The 22072-nt window shown below is 42.3% G+C and overlaps 1 protein-coding gene across 1 annotated transcript in view; it reads right to left on the minus strand.

The window, feature by feature from the left end:
* LOC148366224 (natterin-3-like) overlaps positions 1-15032 on the minus strand; it is a 163718-nt gene extending 148686 nt beyond the window's left edge. Inside the window, exons 1-3 of the mRNA XM_088335195.1 lie at positions 15010-15032; positions 8292-8382; positions 3062-3723 (exon numbers count right to left, since the gene is read on the minus strand). Coding sequence (XP_088191321.1) covers positions 3062-3723; positions 8292-8382 — 753 coding nt within the window. The 5' untranslated portion in view covers positions 15010-15032. The remainder of the gene's footprint in view (positions 1-3061; positions 3724-8291; positions 8383-15009) is intronic.
* Between the last annotated feature and the right edge of the window lie 7040 nt (positions 15033-22072).

Genomic DNA, 22072 nt, shown 5'->3' on the forward strand with positions numbered 1-22072 from the left:
CTTGCCAGCCAGTGGCAGGGCACATGGAGACAGACAACTCACTCGCTCATTCCCACCTAGGGACAATTTGGACCGGCCAATTAACCTGACATGCATGTTTTGGGAATGTGGGAGGAAACCCACGCAGGCACGGGGAGAACATGCAATCTCCGCACAGGAAGGCTGGTAGCTGGCTTTGCTTTGGGAAAATAAGGCTGAGAAGAAGAAAAACACAGGGGGTCATTTACACTCCCTAACAGTAGATGGCGATAATGCCCTGCTTGATCTCTTCTTCATGTTCAGTCAATCAGCGGCGTCCCAATTTTATTTGAGAGGGACCACATCTCGTTTTTGTATGATTTTGTTGGTTTTATTTCCTTTTTCTGCTCCTAATAATGGGTCTCGAGAAAGTTAGTGATAAGGGGAAGGGCAAAGTGGAAAACAATGCAGTCATAAAAGGGAAAACGAAAATTGTGAACAAGTGCCATTTAAGTGATGTGGTGCAAAATACACATCATAATAATAAGATAATACGATAATAAATTTTACCAGTATATTAATATTTACTATGTACGTGATTTTAATTAGATTTCGGGTTATGGATTTATTTGAGCATTTGGCTATTTTTAAGCAGTTTTATATGTGATTCAGGATTTTACAACTTCTCTTTTAGACTATTGTAATGCCCTGCTCTCCGGTCTTCCCAAAAAAAACATTAGGAATTAACAACTGGAACTGATTTCTTTTTTAAAATAGAGTTTTTCAGACTGTGAGAAATGGATTCAAATAAATGTTGAATTGGTCAAATTTCCAGTGAAATTCAACATACATTTTAAGTCAAATTTTTGAATTTTCCCGGATTGTTTTCTGTCTATTGGAGCCCAGAAGTTTTTAACCACAGGTGTCAACCAGGCGTCCCGTGGGCCGGAATAGGCCCGCCGAAGGTTATAATCTGGCCCGCAAGACATCGCTGAGAGAAGCGCAGGAGAAAAATGGGCTGCAGTTTTAGATATGTCCACTTGATGTGACCCAAGCTAGGCACCAATCGCAAAGCAACAGTGGTAGGTTTTTTCTCTCTCTCTCTCTCTCTCTCTCTCTCTCTATCTCTATCTCTCTCTCCTCCTTTTTTTCCCTCTCTATCTATTTCTCTCTTAGGGTTAGGATTGCTCTCTTTCTTTTTTTTCTCCGTCTCTCCTTCCTTTCTGTCTGTCCATCTGTCTTTCTCTGTTTATTCTATTTCGTAAATTTCTCACCCTCTTTCTCAATCCCTTGACCTCTTTCTCTTTCTCTTTTTTCTCTCTCTGTCTGTTTTTACTCTCTCTCTCTCTCTCTCTCTCTTTTTTTTCTCAATTTCTGTCCTTCTCATAGTCAATCTTTTCCCTCTCTTTCTTTCTTCTTCTCTTAGCTCTTTCTTTTTTATCTTTCTCTCTCACTTTCTCATGCTCTCTCTTTTTTCTTTTCTGTCTCTTTCCTTCTCTTTCTATTGTGCCCTTTCTATTGTGCTCCCTCTATTTGTCTCACTCTTTCTCCGTTTTTCGGTTTCTCTTACCTTGTATCTCTCTCTCTCTCTACCAGTCCCCCTAGTTCTCACTCCCTATTTATCTCTCTCCTTCTATTTCTTTTTTGCTCTCCCTCTTTCTTTCTCTTGAACCAACTAGTCGGGCCCCCGTGAGATTTTGTTTTCTAGCACGTGGCCCCCAGTTGAGTTTGACACCCCTGTTTTAAACGGACTTTGAAGGGGTCGTTCGGGAAGTTCATACAACGGAAAAACATTGAAAACGTATTAAAACGATGGAATCAGACTGAAAATTGTCATGTCCAGCATGGTTGCCGTGGCGACCGGCTGGCCCCGCCCCCTGGGCACCGGCTGTAGCAGATCGCCTAATTTGCGTGTGTGCTTCTTAAGGGGGGTTTTGGGGATTGCCGGTGGCTGGTTCATTGCGTTTTCTGTTCTGCATTAATCTGTTCTGTTTGACTTGAGGAAACCTGTGTTTGCCTGTTCTGAGTAAAAGCCTATTTTGTGAGTATTCCTAGTCTGAGTTCCTGTTTGCCTGTAAGCCTGTTTTTGTTTTGTTTTGTCCCCGAGTGTTGGACAACTTTTATTTTGCTAAATAAAAGTAACTGGTCATTACGCGATTGAGTTCATCCTTCCTGCCTCCTGCCTCCGATCTGGTCCCGTCTCGTGACAAAAATATGGATCTTTGAAACGTGACTATGAGTGTGTGTGTGTGATGATTACTTGCATATTGAAAATAGAAAAACAGGTTAAACAAGTGGATTTAATAGCATTGGAATCTGAGAAATACAGAACTAAAAGTACAGTGGAACGCCTCTCAGTTCGAACAAATCGGAGTCCGACCAAAAATGTTGAGAAATTCTTGCTTCGCTGTTCGCTCAGAAAATCGGAGTTCGAACGCCGGTAATGCGTGAGTGCGTACGCTAGGGTGCGATGCTGAGCGGCGTACGGGTGTTATAGCCTTTTATTATGCCTCTGAAGAAAGTCAGTGCAAGCAGCAAAGTTGCTACAGGTGAAAAAAGAAAAGTAGAGCGTACAACTATTCCTGATCTTGCCTGCGCCTTCTGCTGACCACCACCAAGGTAAGAAATCCTATTCATAATTCTTTATCCTTTTTTTTTAAATTTTTACACGTTCATGTTAGCGTAATCTTTCGTACGGAAGATTACGATAACGCGAACGTACGATTAGCCTGGGTTAGCTTTATGTTTACGTTGAACGGAGCCCCCTTTCCAATGAACCGCTCACCACTTGTTGTGGAGACCCGGGTGCTAAATGACTTGTAAACGACCTGATTTTTAAATTTTTACACGTTCATGTTAGCGTAATCTTTCGTACGGACGATAACGATAACGCAAAAGTACGATTAGCCTAGGTTAGTTTCATGTTTACGTTAAACATTCAAGGTAAACATTCAGGGTGTTGGAACGGATTAAAACGATTTACATTATTTTTAATGGGAAAAATGATTTCGGTGATCGAACAAATCGGTTTTCGAACAGGGTTCTGGAAGGGATTATGGTCGAGAACCGAGGTTCCACTGTAGCTTACTATACAATTCCCTACCTGGCACTCATTGTTGGTGACTGCGGACATGCGCATGGTCTCCGGCGGGTACTGGAAGATGGCCACATCATCCAAGTCGTAGCGAACGTGGGAGATATGCTGGGTATACGCGTCCCTGTTGATGGTCAGGACCTGGTACTTCTTGTACCAGTACTCGTCGCCTTCCCATGGCAGGAAGAAGGCCTCGAACTGCGGCACCACCTTGCCCAGGCCGTACTTGTTCCTACCCACGAAGATGCCGACGCCGAGGCAGGTCCGCACAGAGTGTGGCGGTACCGAACCGTAGGAGCCTTCTTTCCATTCCAGGAACTCAAAGTTGTCCCTGTTGGCCAGGATGTGGAACTCGGAGGTGCGGTACTCTGCGTCTCCGTAAGGGTAACGGCAGTAGGGCCCCAGGTCGGCGTTGTAGAACCCCGCCTCACACTTGTACATGCACACGTAGTCGGTCCGTTCCGTGTAGCCGTTATAGATGGCGACCGCGCCGTCGGGAAGTGAACCGTTCCACTCCCGCCACTCCAGGTTGACGTTGTCGCCGAAAAGGAAGTCGGATGGCAGGGATTCCCGGAGAAGCAGGTCTTCTGGAGTGGCGGGGATAGCGGGTGTGGCTGGAGGCGGGACCCGGTCTGGGACGATGCCCTCTAGTTGCGGGTTGAGGAGGGACGCTGCGGGGAATAGTGAATGTTTTGTGAAAAAACGTGCGATGGGACACTGCGTTTTGGCAGTGGTGGGCCCTCAGGGCCTGCAAGGCCTTCTCTGCTAGCCTAAAAAATATCAGAATCATGTGATGTTAACTATACAGTGGAACCTCGCTAGTTCGCGGTTCCACTTTTGCAGGCTCAGAGCTTCGCGGGTCTAAAAAATATACCTTACCTTCTCAATAAAAGCATTTTTGACTTGACGCCATTGAGCGCGAGCTTATGTCAACTGAGGACACGGTGTGGACACTCTTATTGTGAAGGGGAGGAGGAGGCCCTGACACATGGGCTGCATTTATATAGCGCTTTTCAAGTCAATGCCTTCCCAAAGCGTTTTACATTGTGCTTCACATTTACCAATAGCGGCCGTGATCTGTGCAGCCATGTAAGGCGCTAACCTGCTTATTGGGGGTATTGGGGGTTCAGTGTCTTACCCAAGGACACTTCGACATGTAACACGGACAAGCCGGGACTCGAACTGGGATCCCTTAATCCTAAAACGATCGCTCTACCTCCTGAGTTACTGCCGCCCCGACACAATGCTTAGTCATTGCTGCTTCGCTCAACCCCACCCCCCTCCCTCCTTCAACTCCTCCCACCTCATCCCCTTCTTATGTGGTGCTCAGTTTATCAAGGAGGGAACTCGGCGACGCGACGTGAGTATATTCTCTTCTGTCACATTTCATGTCAAGTTTAACTTTATTATACCAAAACCGAGCGGTTGTTTGTACTACCTAAACACGGCTAATTGTGTGTGGTTTCATGTATTTCTTGTAAAAGCCGTTTGATGCCACTAGCTAAAGTATGTTGTTATTGTCAGAAGGTGTTGTAGAAAATAAACTTGCATTTGTAGAATAGATTTGCATACATTTAGAAAGAAATGTAGAAAGACTTGCTTACAGTTGGGAGAAATGTTGTTTACATCTCGCGAAGGTCTCTGCGGACAAATTAGTATAAACAATCCTCCTTAAGGGAGGACAACAGATAACGGCAAAGGGCAAGGTGACATAAACTGGCATAAACTTAAGAACACTTCCAAATAAGGACGGAACCCTGGGCATGTACGCCTTCGGGCGTGAAAAGGGACGGGGCCAAACCGGGTACACGTGCTATGTTGAAAACTATAAAGACACACGCATATCTTCGATTCGCTGAGTCTCTTGTTGAAATTGTGTATCAATAAAAAGAACTCCCTCTTACGTCATTTTGATTCCTGCATTTCTTTGAACACGTACGAGACCATTCAACAAATTGGTCTTATCTTCAACAAAGGTAGCTCTTACACTTTCATTAAAATGAACACAGACCATTTTTTTAACGGTTGTTTCCCAAAACGCTTCACAAACACTCATCAAATATCACATTTGCACTGTTTTTATTTTCAATATGTAGTGTTAACAAGCGAAATAAGCTGCGATGGCTGTATACTGTATACCTGTATACGTTTTTTAGGCATTTTTGAAGGGGGGGCCACTACTTCGCGGATTTTCTGTTTTCGCGGGTGGTCTCGGTCCCCATTAACCGCGATAACCGAGGGATTACTGTATTCCGTCCTTAAGGAACACATTAGAAATAATTTGTTGTAAGCACAGTGGCCATGTGCCATCCACCCGTTAGCAGTGTCGGAAATAACGTCTGCCCAGATCTTTTACGTCGGGTGTACAACTCACAAAACGTCTCCGCCTGGGTGGCCAACAACTTTTTCAAGAAAAAAATAAAATAAAATAACGAAAGATTTTTTTTTTTTCAAATCGAAATGTTTGCTTTATTCCAATTTCGAAATCGTCGTTCGGTTTTGAAATTTCGGTTTGTTCGGTAATTTGCATACTCCGCAGCCAATCAGAAGCGTGCATCGGAAAACTTTGCGCTCCCGGACTTTTCAGTTATAAGGTCGTGCATTTGCATATCGTTTTCCAAAGTAGACGCGTGGTTAGGAATCAAGCCAAAACCTTAGCCCCAGAAGAAAGATTCAAAAGAAGCTAAAAAAATATATGACGCTCGACAGTGACCCAGTTGGGACGCCCTTGGAAACTTCCCTGGTTACCAAGGCGACCCATTGAAATGTATGGGCCATATGCATTACGGATGGGAAAAATCAAACCCATTCGTTGTCAATGGGGCGAAATTCGTTCACTTGGTGTAGTAACAGTGTTATTACTATAGTTGTGCTTTTTTTAGACTTTCCCTAAAGCATCTCCTTATTGCTATCGACGTGCCAACAACTTCTTGGCAACGGTTACATGCTAACATCTGCCAAATCCAGCCTCAACTCTCACAATTGCCCGGGTAATTGTCTCGTTACAAATTACTCTTCTCTTTTACCTTAAGTGTGCTGCTTACGGATGTGTGCTTTCATATTTAAGGAATCAACCAATCACATTTCAGCCATTACTTGTAGCTAGGGTCAGAAATCTACCTGAGAGGCCTTCAAAATCAGTTCTGCAGGCCCTCTGGCATGAAATAAGTGTTGATAAAGCTTTTGCTTTTGCCAATCCGATGTCGAGTACCTGAAGCCAGGGCCTTCTGGAAGGCCTAGCGAAACGTCAGCGATTTGAGCCTTGAGGGTGGTAATTCACCAAAGTGAGAGTGACAACTGGATAAGTACAAGCTAATACATCATTGTGTTGATTTAATAGCGTTTAGGGTCAACCCACAATGGCTGAAGGAGAAGAAGAAATCAAATTGGTGGCAGATTTACTTTAACAGCCATTTTCTAGACAGACTTTCGGGAAAAGCTGGACATAATTTAGAAACTTCAAAGCCTGACAAAGGAACTCGATTTGCAGTCTGAAGAAATTTCACATTTTATTTGTGAGGACTCGGGAGGAGCAGAGGGAATTTGGCCCGGTTCCCTGGGTCTGTCGGTGTCTGATGCCACCGAGTGTGGTCTGTACAAGGAAGTGACGATTAGGGCACGTGCTACATGTAAAGCCTGTCTTTGGTAACAAAATCTAAGTTAAACAAGACTGTATAAACATTTACATTGTTTATATTTCTTTGTCTGCAGAGGTCACATTGACTGCCAATTTCCCATCATTGACAGATTTTCTTTACGGAGTTGCCGTAAACCTTTTAAGACTGTACGTCATTTTAACTGGTTGAAAATTGGACCATGAACCACAGCAGCAGTACGTCCTTAACTACTTCCTAAGTGAGAAAGGCAGAAGAACAATGATGGGTGGATAATGAAAATAAAAATAAATCTCCGGGATAAAGAGAGAAGCCCGGCCCGACCCGAACGTAATGATTGACATTTGAGGAGAGTCAGGCTCTGGCTTAAGATCTTACCTCTACTGAAGGCTTAGGTGTGAAATGCACGACCCGCCACGCTTTCCAACACTATTTTTTTCGAGATCGATACTAATACCATTACCCTTGGGAGGTCACAGATATCAATACAGAATATCAATGAAACCCACCCCAAAAAGACATATTTGTATTACCTTATTTTCCGCACTATAAGGCGCACCTAAAAGCCTTTATTTTATTCAAAAGCTGACCATGCGCCTTATAATACAGTGCGCCTTATATATAGATCAATATTAAGTCGCAAAGTCTTGCAACTAAGGCAAGCAGCCGCCGACTCGATTTTCCCCCGAAGGCGAAGTCGTCCGCGGTGTATGCTGGGATTTATATACCGGCGTTTCATTGGCTAACCAATGTGTCAATCATCATTTGAATCAGTCACTATTGGCTAAAGTTATTCGGAGGTAAAGGGGGCGGATTCTTTTTAGCATTTACAGGCTGGCATAGGCTAAAGGGGCGAAACAAAGCCTGCAATTGGCCGAAAAAGATGAATGTGAATCACACGTTGGGTTGCACTACGGCATAGAGAAAACATTATTTACTATTCTGTATTTGTAAATATTTTACTCTCCTGGATTTACTAAACTCACGGTTGTAAGACGACCATGGTTACGTATCATTATTGAACGTGATGGCTGCAAGAGAACTTAGGTGAGCTATGCGGCTTTATATTTTATTATTATATTTATCTTGTTTTAGAACGATCTTGATGTTTCTGTGATGAGTCTATTTTTAAACTAAATTCAATTCAAAGTCTTTATTGTCATATGCGCTGTAAAGAATCCCGTTTCCCTGCACAATAAAATTCTTACTTTGCTGTCCACACAGTTGCCAGCAAAAAATAAAATGGAAACTAAGAAATATTTGGCATTTCTTGAATCCCAAGACTTTAACCTTCCGAATGATATTTGGAACGATGCATTTAAGTGACATTGTACAGAAACTGTTTTCGTACCTGTCTGAGACACGTATTTGCTTCTTTGCAAGCTCTGGGAATGTTAAGGGGGGAATAAGTTGGACTGAACTATCTGACTGTTTTGTCCACGTTCCCAATGTAGCGCCTTATAATCCGGTGCGCCTTATGTATGGAAAATATGGGACCAAAAACTATTTTTTGGGGGTGCGCCCTATAACCCGGTGCGCCTTATAGCGTGGAAAATACGATAACTTGACATGTACTCTTCAGATTTCATTAAACAAATAGAAACGTTCTATTCGACGGCACTCACCTTTCTTACGCTCGGCGCTCTTCTGGATGATGTCATGCAGGCCTGCACAGGCCACGCCCACGATCATGCACAGCAACAACAGCGCCCTCATCTGGTCGTCAAACACCAAAGTCGTGACTCAATAATGGTAGGATAAGAACACAGGACAAAAGAATGCACTTCTATACGTACTTGTGCACTGTTAGTACTTAGAATAGAATAGAATATACCTTTATTGTCATTGTTACAAAATGGGTTAACATATTGTGACAATGAAATTGGGCACGACACTCCAGTTTCACACATTCACAGTGAGGTAAAAAACCAAGAAGATACTCAGGGCTGCTACTGACGACTATTTCAATTGTCGACTGTTGCAGCGATTGGTCGAATAGTCAGATTAAAACAAAAGTACTGTGTGAAGTACATTTGGTGGTCAACTGCATTGCCTGTCAAGTCAAGTCATGTTTAATTTGTATAGCTCTTAATCATAAGGAGTCTCAAAGGGCTGCACAGACCGCACACTATTGCAAACTACAGACTATTTCTATCTACACCAGGGGTGTCAAACTCATTTTAACTTGGGGGCCACACGTTGGAACTAACATTGTCTCGAGGGCCGGAAGGATAGATTAGAGAGAAAGAGAAAAGATAAAGAAATAAGAGAAAGAGAGAGAGAGAAGTAGAGAAGGTAGGACAAAGAAAGAAAGGGAGGAAGAGAGAAAAAAGCGAGAGAGAGAGAGAGCGAGAGAGACAGAGAGAGAGAGCATGAAAAACAAGAGATAAAAAGAGAAATGGTGAGAGAGGGGAATGAATAGAAATAGAGCGAAAGAGTGAAGGAGAGAAAGGAGAAGGAAAGAAAGAGAGAAGGAAAATGGAAGAGAGAGAGAAAAAGAGAAAAGGAAAAAAGGAAGGGAGCAAAAGAAGGTAAAAAGACAGAAAAAGAGCAAGAGGAACAAAGAAGGAGAAAAAGAGAGACCGAGAGAGTGAAAGAGAGAGAGAAAGAGTGAGAGAAAGAGTGAGAGAAAAAGGGAGGAAGAGAGAGAGAGAAAAAAGAGAAAGAAAGAAATATAAGTACAGCATTTGTTCGAGGCACCTGGCTTTGGCAACATCAAGTGGACATATTTCAACCTGCTGCTTGTTTTTCTCTTGCGCTTCTCTGAGTGTTGTCTCGCGGGCCGGATTCAATCCCTTAGCGGGCCTGATCTGGCCCGCGGGCCGCCTGTTTGACGCCTGTGATCTACACCATCCCCTGATCTAAGTTCTACATGAGGGAAAGGAAAAGCTTGAGCTTCAGGTCGCGCCGTTCCAATTGCGGAGGGTTTTGGCTGGGGATTTTTTATAACAGAATTCTGACGCAGATGGCAGGCGATGTTTGGAGAAGAAAGCCCTGATGACGTGGAAACGCGTGTTGTTTTGAGTTTTTTCAGACATCGAGGAGACGAAGTGGAGCCCACGTGGGGAGTCTCTGGCCGGCCCAATGGGAGGAGCCGACACGCCAGCTTGGGAGAAAGGCGTGGGCATAGGAAGAAAATCGGAGATCGAGAGGGAGAATCGAGAAAGGAGGCTCGCCGAAGAGCGACAATAATTCGGCTAATTCGGCTAATTCGATGGAGTTCACTTAGTTCAATACTTTAAGAAAATAAATCTGCCCCCGTGTGAAAATGTCGGCTATTCTTGTCCATCTTTTCTCAAAAAGAAGCGAGCATGCATTGTTAAGAGGTGTTTGGTTAACGGAGTCATACAATTCGAACAATTTGGTAAACGATACATTTAATTCCTAACAACACTTAATGATACTTAACTGTTTGAAATTAAATCGTTTTAACAAACGACGTTTGTGGTTTTTCTTTTACGTTTTAACAAAGGACGTTTGTTCTTTAGGCTGGAAGCATTGAATTTTAAGCACAGTCTGTCAAAACGGTAAAACATGTACATCATCGAAACCGTATTGGCTTGATTGTTATTTGACTCTTACAGAGGCGAGTCAGACTCCGTTTTGTTCAACTGTCAAACGGATCTATTCAATTGTTCATACATCACCGAGGTACTGCCATGATACGCAAGGTCTGCTTTGCAAACTTTGCAAGAAGTCATTTTACTCGCTGTATCCGAGCTAAAATGCTCCCAAACTTTTTTTGCTATGTGTACTTGATGTTGATTGTTTATGAGGAACAATGCCGCATGAGTGACTCTCAGCAAATATTAGAATCATTCACGATGCCTCACTCAGTGTCTGGCCACCAAAGTATATCATGGAATTATTTTTCGACTATTTCGCTTATCAATTTTGTCGACAACGTCGACTAGTTGTTGCAGCCCGACCAGTACTACAGACATAGCACTACACCAAGTAGTCTCCACCCTTTATCAAGCTGAGAGCTACTTTTTGTTACTAAAAGGAGCAAAGGGCACTCTCTTTGATCTGAATTTCCAAGAGTAAAAAGACATCAAAAAAGCCGGATAGAAAACTAAAAATAAAGCTAAATAGCTAGCTAGAAAGGAGGCCAAAATTTTACTTGATAATTTGTAAAAAAAAGGTTAAAAGTCAGCTAGATAGCATGTAACAAATGTAAAATACTAGCTAGATGGCTTGCTGAATAGAATAAAGGTGAAATGTTAGCTAGATAGCCGGCTAAATAGCAAAAAAAGATAAAATGTCAGCTGGTCAGCATGCAAAAATGTGAAATGCTAGCAAGATAGCGTGCTAAATATCGAAAAATGTGGAATGTTAGCTCGATCACATGTAAAAAATATATAAAAAGGCTACCTCGATAGCTTGCTAAATAGCAAAAAAGGTCAGACGTTAGCTAGATAGCATGCAAAAGATTTTAAAAGGCTAGCGAGATAGCTTATTAAATAGCAAAAATGTAAAATGTTAGCTAGATAAAATGTCAAAAAATATATAAAATTCCAGCTAAATAGCTTGCTCAATAGCTAAAAATGTCACGGTCGCCATGGTGACCAGTCTGCCGCGCCCCCGAACTCAAGCTGCAGCAGATCAGCTGATTGCTGGTCTGCTACTTTAGGCTGGGTTGTGGGTTTGGCGGGTGCTGGCTCATTACACATTCCCCGATCTGTTATGCCGTGTCCTGTTTTAGTTTTAAACATTTTCCGTCTGTTATGCCCTGTCCTGTTGAGTTCGTGCCGGAAGAACTCTGTATTGTACTGTTTTCGTCCCGGAGTATTGGGCGACTTTTATTTTGTTAAATAAAAGTTATGCTCGTCAACGCATATGAGTTCTCCCTTCCTGCCTCCTGCCTCCTTTCCAGTCCGGTCACCCCTTCCACTCCACCTCGCCACGTGACAAAAAAGGCGGGAAGATAGCTAGCTACAAAGCTAAAAAGGTAGCCAAATAGCTTGTTTAAAAAACTGCACACTTTTTTTGCTCATTCGCTTTACAAAATCCATAAATTGCAATGTCTTTGTTGTATTTCCTGTATATAAATCAATAAAAAGATGAATAAATACATTTAAATGTGTTTAATTCACGAATAGTTACTCATTCTACTCTCCTCATCGATTGCTTAAAAATAATTATCAATACTTGAAATGTATTTTGTCCGTGAAGCCCATGAACTAGATTTATTTATCTATTTGAATTTCTAAAACAACTTATCATGTTATTACTATGTTGTTACTATGTTATTACTAGCCCAATTATTACAAAAATAGATTCGGTCACCCAATAAAAATAATTTTACTGGAAAATCACAATGACCACTGGGAAGCTATTTTCAGAACATGTCCTCGGGGGGCACCAACGTTGGAGACCCCTGCCTCGAGTTTGTTAAAGTAGTCCTCCTAGGTTCATGTTCAGTTATACAAAGTGTAATGATACACAATTCCCGACAAGAGTAGGATTTATAATACTAATTTATTGATTAGTATAACAGTTTTTCGTATTTGCAGTGAAGAAAATAAGTATTTGAACAACCTGCTATTTTGCTATTTCTCCCACATGGAGGGGTCTGAGGTTTTTATCGTTGGTGCATGTCCACTGTGAGGGAGATAAACTAAAAAGAAAAATCCAGAAATCACAATGCATGATTTTTTAATGATTTAATAGCAGGGTGCTCGAATACCGTATTTTCCGCACCATAAGACGCACCGGGTTATAGGGCGCACCCCGAAAAAATAGTTTTTGGTCCTATTTTTGACATACACAAGACGCACCGGATTATAAGGCGCTACAATGGGAACGTCGACAAAACAGTCAGATAGTTCAGTCCAACTTATTACCCCCTTAACATCCCCAAAGCTTGCAAAGACTCAACGTGTCGAGAACACGTGCGGATGCGGTGTCCGTACGATGTCACTCAAATGCATCGTTCCATCATTCGGAAGGTTAAAGTCTTGGGATTCAAGAAATGCCAACCATTCCTTAGTTTCTATTTTCTTTTTCGCTCGCAACTTTACTGTGCATATGACAATAAACACTTGGAATTGAGTTTGATTTAAAAATAGACACTCCATTCCATCCATTATCTGCACCGCTTATCACAGAAACATCGAGTTCAGTCTGAAACAAGATACAGGGAAAATATATAGCCGGAGTAGCTCACCGAAGTCGTTGTGTTCATAATAATGTGCAGCCGTGGTCCTCTTATATCCGTGAGTTTAGTAAATCCAGGAGAGTAAAATATTTACAAATACAGAATAGTAAAAAATGCTTTCTGTATGCCGTCAGCCACGTGCTATACGCATTCATCTTTTTCGGCCAATTGCAGGCTTTGTTTTGCCGCTTCAGCCAATACCAGCCTGTAAATGATAAAAAGGATCCTCCCCTTGACCTCCGAATAACTTTAGCCAATAGTGATCCATTCAAATGATGATTGACACATTTGTTAGCCAATGAAACACCGGTAAATAAATCCCAGCATACACCGCGGACTACTTGGCGTTCGGGGGAAAATCTAGTCGGCGGCTGCAAGTTAGTTGGAAGACTTTGCGACTTAATATTGATCCATATATAAGGCGCACTGTATTATAAGGCGCATGGTCAGCTTTGGAAAAAAATAAAGGCTTTTAGGTGCGCCTTATAGTGCGGAAAATACGGTACTTGTTTTCTTCACTGTACCTATTGATCGGCAAATCTCAAGAAAAGTTTTGTGGAACTGAATCATTTCAAATTACGTTTTTTTTGTGGTTAATAACTGTAATAAAATACATTAATTTCCCCACCCATAATGCAGTGTTGATTGTTCAGGTTCAGTAGGTAAGGTTTCTCTGCTAAAAGGACATATTTTGAATTATTTTGAAATATGTGCATCGCAGTATTTGTACTTTTTCATCTCATTTCCATGCACGTTGTCCTGTTAACACAGGGGTAGGGAACCTATGGCTCGGGAGCCATATATGGCTCTTTTCATGAGTACGTCTGGCTCCGAAATAAAATGTAACTATTGCACATCTCTCTGTGCCGCTCCAAAGTCAAGTGATTTCATCCCGATTTTGGTCCATATAAAGCCGAAGCAACTTAGTGCAGTCTAAACTGAATATGACGATATGCTTATCGTTTGCAGTCATTTGTGACATTTTTACAAAAGAACTTTGCATGCACATTGTTTTGAAACCGTTATTAAGGACAAATTTCATGGGAAAAAAAATGGCCTCAACACTCTTAACTGAAGGTGGAAATCAAATGGCATATTTACATTGATTTGGGACACAGGATTTGGCATTATTATCATTTCATACATTTGATGAAATCATCAAATGACACAGAAATCAAGAAATCAAATGTGCTGAAGAATTAGCTTATGAAATGAAACAAAATGCATTTATATGGCGCTTTTCAAGTCAATGACTTCCAAAGCGCTTTACAATGTGCTCCACATTTCCCAACAGCGGCCTTGCAGCCATGTAAGGCGCTAAACTGCTTATTGGGGGTGTTAGGGGTTCAGTGTCTTACCCAAGGACACTTCGACATGTAACACGGACGAGCCGGGATTCGAACTGGGATCCCTTGATCCCAAGACGAGCGCTCTACCCCCTGAGCTACTGCCGCCCCCAGCTTAGAGCAGGGGTGTCAAATGGGCGGCCCGCGGGCCAGATCAGGCCCGCTAAGGGATTCAATCCGGCCCACGAGACAATGCTCGGAGAAGCACGAGAGAAAAATGAGCTGCAGGTTGAAATATATCCACTTGCCAAAAGCAGGTGCCTCTCACAAATGATAGGGTTAGGGTTAGGGTTAGGGTTAGGGTTAGGGGTTAGGGTTAGTCTCTATCTCTCTTTCTTTCCTTCTCTTTTCTCTCCTTCCCTCTTTCTCTTGTTCTATTTCTCTTTGGATTTCTTTCTTTCTCCCTCTCTCATTATTTCTCATTTTATCTATTTTGTTTCTCATGCTCTCGTTCTCCCTCCCTCTCTCTCTCTTTCTCCCTTTCCTCTCTTTCTTTGTCCCACCCTCTACTTTTCTCTCCTTCTCTTTCTCTCATTTCTTTGTCTCTCTCTCGACCCGAACAGCAACTGAAATGAGTGAAGTACTAGATTTCCTTAAAAAAGTATTACTTCAAGTTGTTTCAACTTTGCCGATCATTCTAAGAAGAAATGAGAATATCTAGGATAGGGTTCAGGGTCCTCGAATTTAGAAGATAAAAGGCACTAAAAACAGGCACTGACATTTTTAAAAATGGAGTCAGTCCGTCCATTTCTTAGTTTCAATCTTCAAAACATTTATTCCAGTTTTTTAAAGTAGTTTGTTGATTCTAACGATGCCGGGTTACAAATAAGTACTCACCCTGACTGCTTGCTCCTGATAGCGTCGTCCTCTCCTGTTGGGGCTGGATTCTTATAAGGTGCACTTGCCACCATAAATCCACGCCTTCCTGGACGCATTGAGAGAAGTACACGAGGCAAAGAATTGCCCTTTCCGGCGAATAATCGACGGTAAACTTCTAGTTTCAACACGTAGTATCTAAAAAAGTACCGTCAATTATAAAGCGCACCTGATTATAAGCAAGCCGCACCCACCACATTTTAAAAGGAAAACCGATTTTGTACATACACAAGCCGCACCTGTACATAAGCCGCATCCGCCCACATTTAAACATGTAACACAAACACAAAATTAACCCAAACCCGACTTCGAGTCCCGCGATTGAAACGAAATGTCCTTCATTAAAGTCCACAGTCCAAAAATCACAGCCGGCAAAATGAACACAAAATGATACCGGTACTTAAGGTTTGATGCAGACCTGCAGAGTCCGGGTCCCGTTGAAAGTAATCCAAGGAAAAAAAGTGTATATTTCCAAAGGTAAGGGTGGGAAAAATATATCAGATGAACACATTTACTCACGCAACTCCTTTTTCTTTAACCAACTTTTTACCCCCTCTTCTTTCCTTGTCTGTCCCTCACCTTTAGCGGTCCCCGCTTAAACTCGGCATCCCGCGTTTGTTCCGCCCCTCCTTTTTCATTCACCCGTGCAAAACATATCAGAATAAGTGTCTAAAATAAATACATTACAAAAATATACAGTTGCAAATACATATTATACATGGTTACACATATTTATGAAGAAAGACGGTACACCGAGAGAGTTTTCAAAGCTTTAATAATAGTAATAAAGCTTTGACTGGGCAGTTAATGGTAGCAACATTCAAGTGCCGCATCAGTGAATAAGTCGCAGGGTTGAAAGTTAGGGGAAAAAGTAGCGGCTTATAGTCCGGAATTTATGGTACAAGCATTTGCCATCGGGTAGGCTGGATAGTTTTCCTGGTCATTTCTATTTCTATTTTTATATTGAATGGACAGTGTGTGTTAAATAGCGCCTCCTATTGGTAAAAAAACATGTTTTACTTAAAGGAAAACAATAATCATGACATAATAGAAAAAGAAAATCCCCGAATTGTGAAGTTTAACGGAAAAAAACTGAATAGATATAACCATTTGATATAGTTAGAATTTCATATTTCTATGTTGTCAGGTGAGGCTCTGACTCACCTGCCTCCCCTGACCGCACGCCACTTAGAATTAATTTTTGGGATATCCACACAAGCAAAGATAAATGTGAAACTAAAGTATTTACTGGATAACCAGGAGCGTCGTGGGGAAGTACAGCCCGGCGGCACCTATCCCTTTCCGGGTTTCCACCAAGTTTCGAACCAGGGACCTTTTGCCTGATAGTCAAATGTGCTAACCACTGCACCAAACTACCATAATATCACTCATTTGAGCAGATAACATTTTGGATTTGGCCCTCTTGCATTGCTAATGTTAGCATGCAGGCTAGCAAACGAGGAATAGGACACAGGCTCTACATCAGAGTTTCTCAACCTGTGGTTTGGGACCCGAAAGTGGGTTGCGGACATGTTTTCAGTGGGTTGCGGGCCGTTGCCTTGGCTAAGAGGAAGAAAAATTGATGGGTGAATTACCCTTCAGTTTATCTCATCTCATCTCATCTCATTAGCTGCACCGCTTATCCTCAGTAGGGTCGCGGGGGTGCTGGAGCCCATCCCAGCAATCATCAGGCAGTGGGCAGGGGACACCCTGAACTGGTTGCCAGCCAATCGCAGGGCACACGGGTACAGACAACTCACTCGCTCAGTCACACCTAGGGACAATTTGGACCGGCCAATTCACCTGAAATGCATGTTTTTGGAATGTGGGAGGAAACCGGAGTGCCGGAGGAAACCCACGCAAGCACGGGGAGAACATACAAACTCAGCACAGGAAGCCCGATAGCTGGATTTGAACCCACACAGGAGGTTCCCAAGACATGAACTGTTCCGCACATGCGCTAACCACTGCGCCGCCGTGCTGCCCGGGAAGTCATTGACTTGAAAAGTCAATATAAATGCAGATCAGATCAATCATTCTCAAGGATTTCAAGCACCCGCACCAACCCTGCACAAACAAACAAAGGAATGGATTACAATTCCTTCTAATATCTTTCCGAATATTTTCAAAAACGGGCTACTTTTTTTTACCTGCTGTTTATCGCTCTAAACGAACTTACTCCTTACGGCTCAGGTAGCGCATGTCCGCGGGCGGGTGAAGGTCGTCCTGGCGACCTTGAAACAAGGTCAGCCCGTTCGTCACGTCCGTGGTCAAGGTCAGGCCTTGGCTACTTGCGATAAAGCATCCGTGGCATCCTTATCTGTCGTGATAGCGTTCAAAAAAATCTTGTCTTCTTATCTGATAGCAAAGAAAAGCTTTCGAAGCCTTAGTTCATGTCGAGTTATCTCGACTTCGCCTTTGGGTTTTCGTTTTGCGTCACCGTTTTGAACCCGAAATACTGACGGTTCGCAGATGTGTCGGTACAGCGCCACCTCCTGGCGAGAAATCGTGATTTCTTATTTGATTTGATTTCTGACTCGGAGAATTTCAATTAGAATAGTCTTTATTGCATGGCTGCATGGCCGCTATTGGTGTGTGTGTGTGTGAATGGGAGTCCAGATTTAAAGTCTAAATTTGAAATCCTAACCCTGGTTTGAAACCATGATGCAGGTCTAAACTAAATTTGAACAATCTGGTCCTAAGCATCGAACTCAAACTCAGCATCTTTATTGTTTTTGTTGCAGAGATGGTGAGAGAAAAAGAGACAGAACAGAAAGATTAGAAAAGAGAGACAGAGAACAAGAGAGAGAGAAAAGAGAGAAAAACAATTGTGTCAAAGAAAGAGAGAAAAAGAAAGAGAGAGAGAAAGAATGAGAGAGAAAGAGAAACATAGATTTAGATGAATAGTGAGAATGAGAGAACAAGAAAGAAAATAATCAAGTAAACAGGAGTGAGAGAAAGAGAGTGAAAAGGAGAAAGAACTAGAAAGAGAGATAGAGATAAATGAATAAAGAGAGAAAAAGACATAGAAAGAAATAGAGAGTCAGTGATATAGAGAAAGAGAAGGAGAAAGAAGAACGAGAGAACAAGACATATAACAAAAGAGAGAACAAGAGCAATAGAAAGAGAGCGAAAAAGAAAGGAAGAGAGAGAAAGAGAGAAAAGAGAGAGAATGACAAGAAGAGACAAAAAAGAAAGAAAAAAAGAGAGAGACAAAGAAAGAAATAGAGAGACATTGAGGAAAATAGAGAAAGAAGAGGAAAAATAAGAGAGAGTGAGAGAGAAAGAGAAACATAGATTTAGATAAAAAGTGAGAATGAGAGAACAAGAAAGAAAATAATCAAGTAAACAGGAGTGAGAGAAAGAGAGAGAAAAGGAGAAAGAACTAGAGAGAAAGAGAGATATAGATAAATGAGAGGGTGATGGGAGAGAGAGAAAAAGAAAGGAATAAAGAGAGAAAGAGACATAGAGAGAAATAGAGAGTCAGTGATATAGAGAAAGAGAAGGAGAAAGAAGAACGAGAGAACAAGACATATAACAAAAGAGAGAACAAGAGCAATAGAAAGAGAGCGAACAAAAAAGGAAGAGAGAGAGAGAGAGAGAGAGAAAGAGAGAAAAAAGAGAGAATGACAAGAAGAGACAAAAAAGAAAGAAAAAAGAGAGAGAGACAAAGAAAGAAATAGAGAGGCATTGAGAAAAATAGAGAAAGAAGAGGAAAAATAAGAGAGAGAGTGAGAGAGAAAGAGAAACATAGATTAGAATAAAAAGTGAGAATGAGACAACAAGAAAGAAAATAATCAAGTAAACAGGAGTGAGAGAAAGAGAGAGAAAAGGAGAAAGAACTTGAAAGAAAGAGAGATAGAGATAAATGAGAGGGTGATGGGAGAGAGAGAAAAAGAAAAGAATAAAGAGAGAAAAAAACATAGAAAGAAATAGAGAGTCAGTGATATAGAGAAAGAGAAGGAGAAAGAAGAAGGAGAGAAAAAGACATATAACAAAAGAGAGAACAAGAGCAATAGAAAGAGAGCGAAAAAGAAAGGAAGAGAGAGAGAGAAAGAGAGAAAAAAGAGAGAATGACAAGAAGAGACAAAAAAGAAAGAAAAAAAGAGAGAGAGACAAAGAAAGAAATAGAGAGACATTGAGAAAAAAAGAGAAAGAAGAAGAAAAATAAGAGAGAGAGTGAGAGAGAAAGAGAAACATAGATTTAGATAAAAAGTGAGAATGAGAGGACAAGAAAGAAAATAATCAAGTAAACAGGGGTGAGAGAAAGAGAGAGAAAAGGAGACAGACCTAGAAAGAAAGATAGAGACAATTGAGAGGGTGACAGGAAGAGAGAAAAAAAGAAAGGAATAAATGGAGAAAATGACATAGAGAGAAATAGAGAGACAGAGAAGGAGAAAGAAGAGAGAGCGAGAGTAAGAAGGAGAGAACAAGACAGATAGAAAATAGAAAGAGAGTGAACAAGAGAGAGAACGAGAAAGAAAGCAAGAGAAAAAGAGAATGGCAAGAAGAGACGAAAAAGAAAAAAAAGAGAGAGACAATGAGAAATATAGATACATTGAGAAAAATAAAGAGACAAATATATATAGAAACAAGAGGAGAAAGAAAAAAGAATGAGAAATCTAAATAGAGACAGAGAAAGAGAGAAAAAGAAAGAGAAGAGATAATAATAAAGAGAAAGAGTGAAAAGAGTGAAAATTTTTCCTTTTGTTTCGTTTTTTTTCCTCAGCTTTTCACTACTTTTTAATTTTGGTATTTTTTTTTTCTTTTTTGTTCTATTTTCCCCCCTTCTTTTAAGTCATTTTGTGCACAATTTTACATAATATTTGGTCGGGTAGGGATTTAAGAAGCAAAAACAACCCGAAGAGCCGTTTGGGACCCTAAAGCGAGCCGAGCCGAAGGAGCCGGTTCTCGAAAAACTCTACTGACTTTACTCGACTTCGTTCTACTTCGACATTTTACCTTCATGCACTGTAACTTTGACTTAATTCGCTTCTTAATTAACAATTTCGAGCCCTGATTTTTGTGAGCTGGCTAGATTTTCTTGTGCGCGGAAAAGCTCTGAGTAGTGCGCAATTGCGCACACACGCAGCTTAGAGGGAACATTGATTATACGTATGATCGGTCCAACTGCATTTTCGTTCTTCTTCTCCTCCGGAATGCCACCCCCATCATACTCTCCTCGAAGGCGATACCCAAAAAGACCTACATAGGCAAACTAAAAACCCTAATAAATCAATGTCCGATTCTAATGTCTCTAGAATTTCACAGTTTTTGCTTTTACGAGTTTCTAAATAGGGCAGCATGGCGGCGCAGTGGTTAGCGCATGTGTGGCACGGTTCATGTCTTGGCAACCTCCTGCGTGGGTTCAAATCCAGCTCCAGACTTCCTGTGCGGAGTTTGTATGTTCTCCCCGTGCTTGCGTGGGTTTCCTCCGGGCACTCCGGTTTCCTCCCACGTTCCAAAAACATGCATTTCAGGTGAATTGGCTGGTCCAAATTGTCCCTAGGTGTGAATGAGCGAATGAGTTGTCTGTCCCTTTGTGCCCTGCGATTGGCTGGCAACCAGTTCAGGGTGTCCCCTGCCCACTGCCCAATGATTGCTGGGATGGGCTCCAGCACCCCTGCGACCCTAATGAGGATAAGTGGTACGGCTAATGACATGAGATGAGAATAGAATAGAAAAAAATTTAGCTAGCCACCTCCGGACTTCCTGTGCGGAGTTTGTATGTTCTCCCCGTGCTTGCGTGGGTTTCCTCCGGGCACTCCGGTTTCCTCCCACATTCTAAAAACATGCATTTCAGGTGAATTGGCCAAATTGTCCCTAGGTGTGAATGAGCAAGCGAGTTGTCTGTCCCTGTGTGCCCTGCGATTGGCTGGCAACCAGTTCAGGGTGTCCCCTGCCCACTGCCCGATGATTGCTGGGATGGGCTCCAGCACCCCCGCGACCCTAATGAGGATAAGTGGTACGGCTAATGACATGAGATGAGAATAGAATAGAAAAACATTTAGCTAGCCAGCTCCGGACTTCCTGTGCGGAGTTTGTATGTTCTCCCCGTGCTTGCGTGGGTTTCCTCCGGGCACTCCGGTTTCCTCCCACATTCCAAGGACATGCATTTCAGGTGAATTGGCCAGTCCAAATTGTCCCTAGGTGTGAATGAGCGAGTGAGTTGTCTTTCCCCGTGTGCCCTGCAATTGGCTGGCAACCAGTTCAGGGTGTCCCCTGCCCACTGCCCGATGATTGCTGGGATGGGCTCCAGCACCCCCGCGACCCTAATGAGGATAAGTGGTACGGCTAATGACATGAGATGAGAATAGAATAGAACAAAATTTAGCTAGCCAGCTCTGGACTTCCTGTGCGGAGTTTGTATGTTCTCCCCGTGCTTGCGTGGGTTTCCTCCGGGCACTCCGGTTTCCTCCCACATTCCAAAAACATGCATTTGAGCTGAATTGGCCGGTCCAAATTGTCCCTAGGTGTGAATGAGCGAGCGAGTTGTCTGTCCCCGTGTGCGATTGGCTGGCAACCAGTTCAGGGTGTCCCCTGCCCACTGCCCGATGATTGCTGGGATGGGCTCCAGCACCCCCGCGACCCTACTGAGGATAAGCGGTATAGCTAATGAGATGAGATGAGTTTCTAAATAAATCAAAAATCCAAAGGGTGCCGCAGTGACTTGCTGACTCGTCGAAGTTCAGAGAGAGTCAAGCTCTGTTGATTCCTTTATTGGGGTTGAAGGTCATCTGTGAAGCGTTAAAACGTCGTTTGCGGACTCTAATTGTTGAGAGCAGCACGGCGGACGATCAAGGCATCAAGAAGGTAAACGCTCCTCTGAAAAACAAGAAAAAAAAAATCATTTTTTAAAACATATCTGCTATTTAGTGGTAAGGCTTTGATTTTTCTGTTCTCCATAGACTTACAGGAGAATTGGAGATCTCTCAAATCATACTCTGATATTTAAATCAAGGGTTTGGTTTTGGCGTGTGTGCGGCACAGTTCTGAGGTCATGAGATCAAACCTCCTGTGTGGA

The sequence above is a fragment of the Urocampus carinirostris genome, chromosome 5, assembly GCF_059441175.1.
Source record: "Urocampus carinirostris isolate Australia breed hairy pipefish chromosome 5, RoL_Ucar_1.0, whole genome shotgun sequence".
Classification (NCBI taxonomy): Eukaryota; Metazoa; Chordata; class Actinopteri; order Syngnathiformes; family Syngnathidae; genus Urocampus; species Urocampus carinirostris.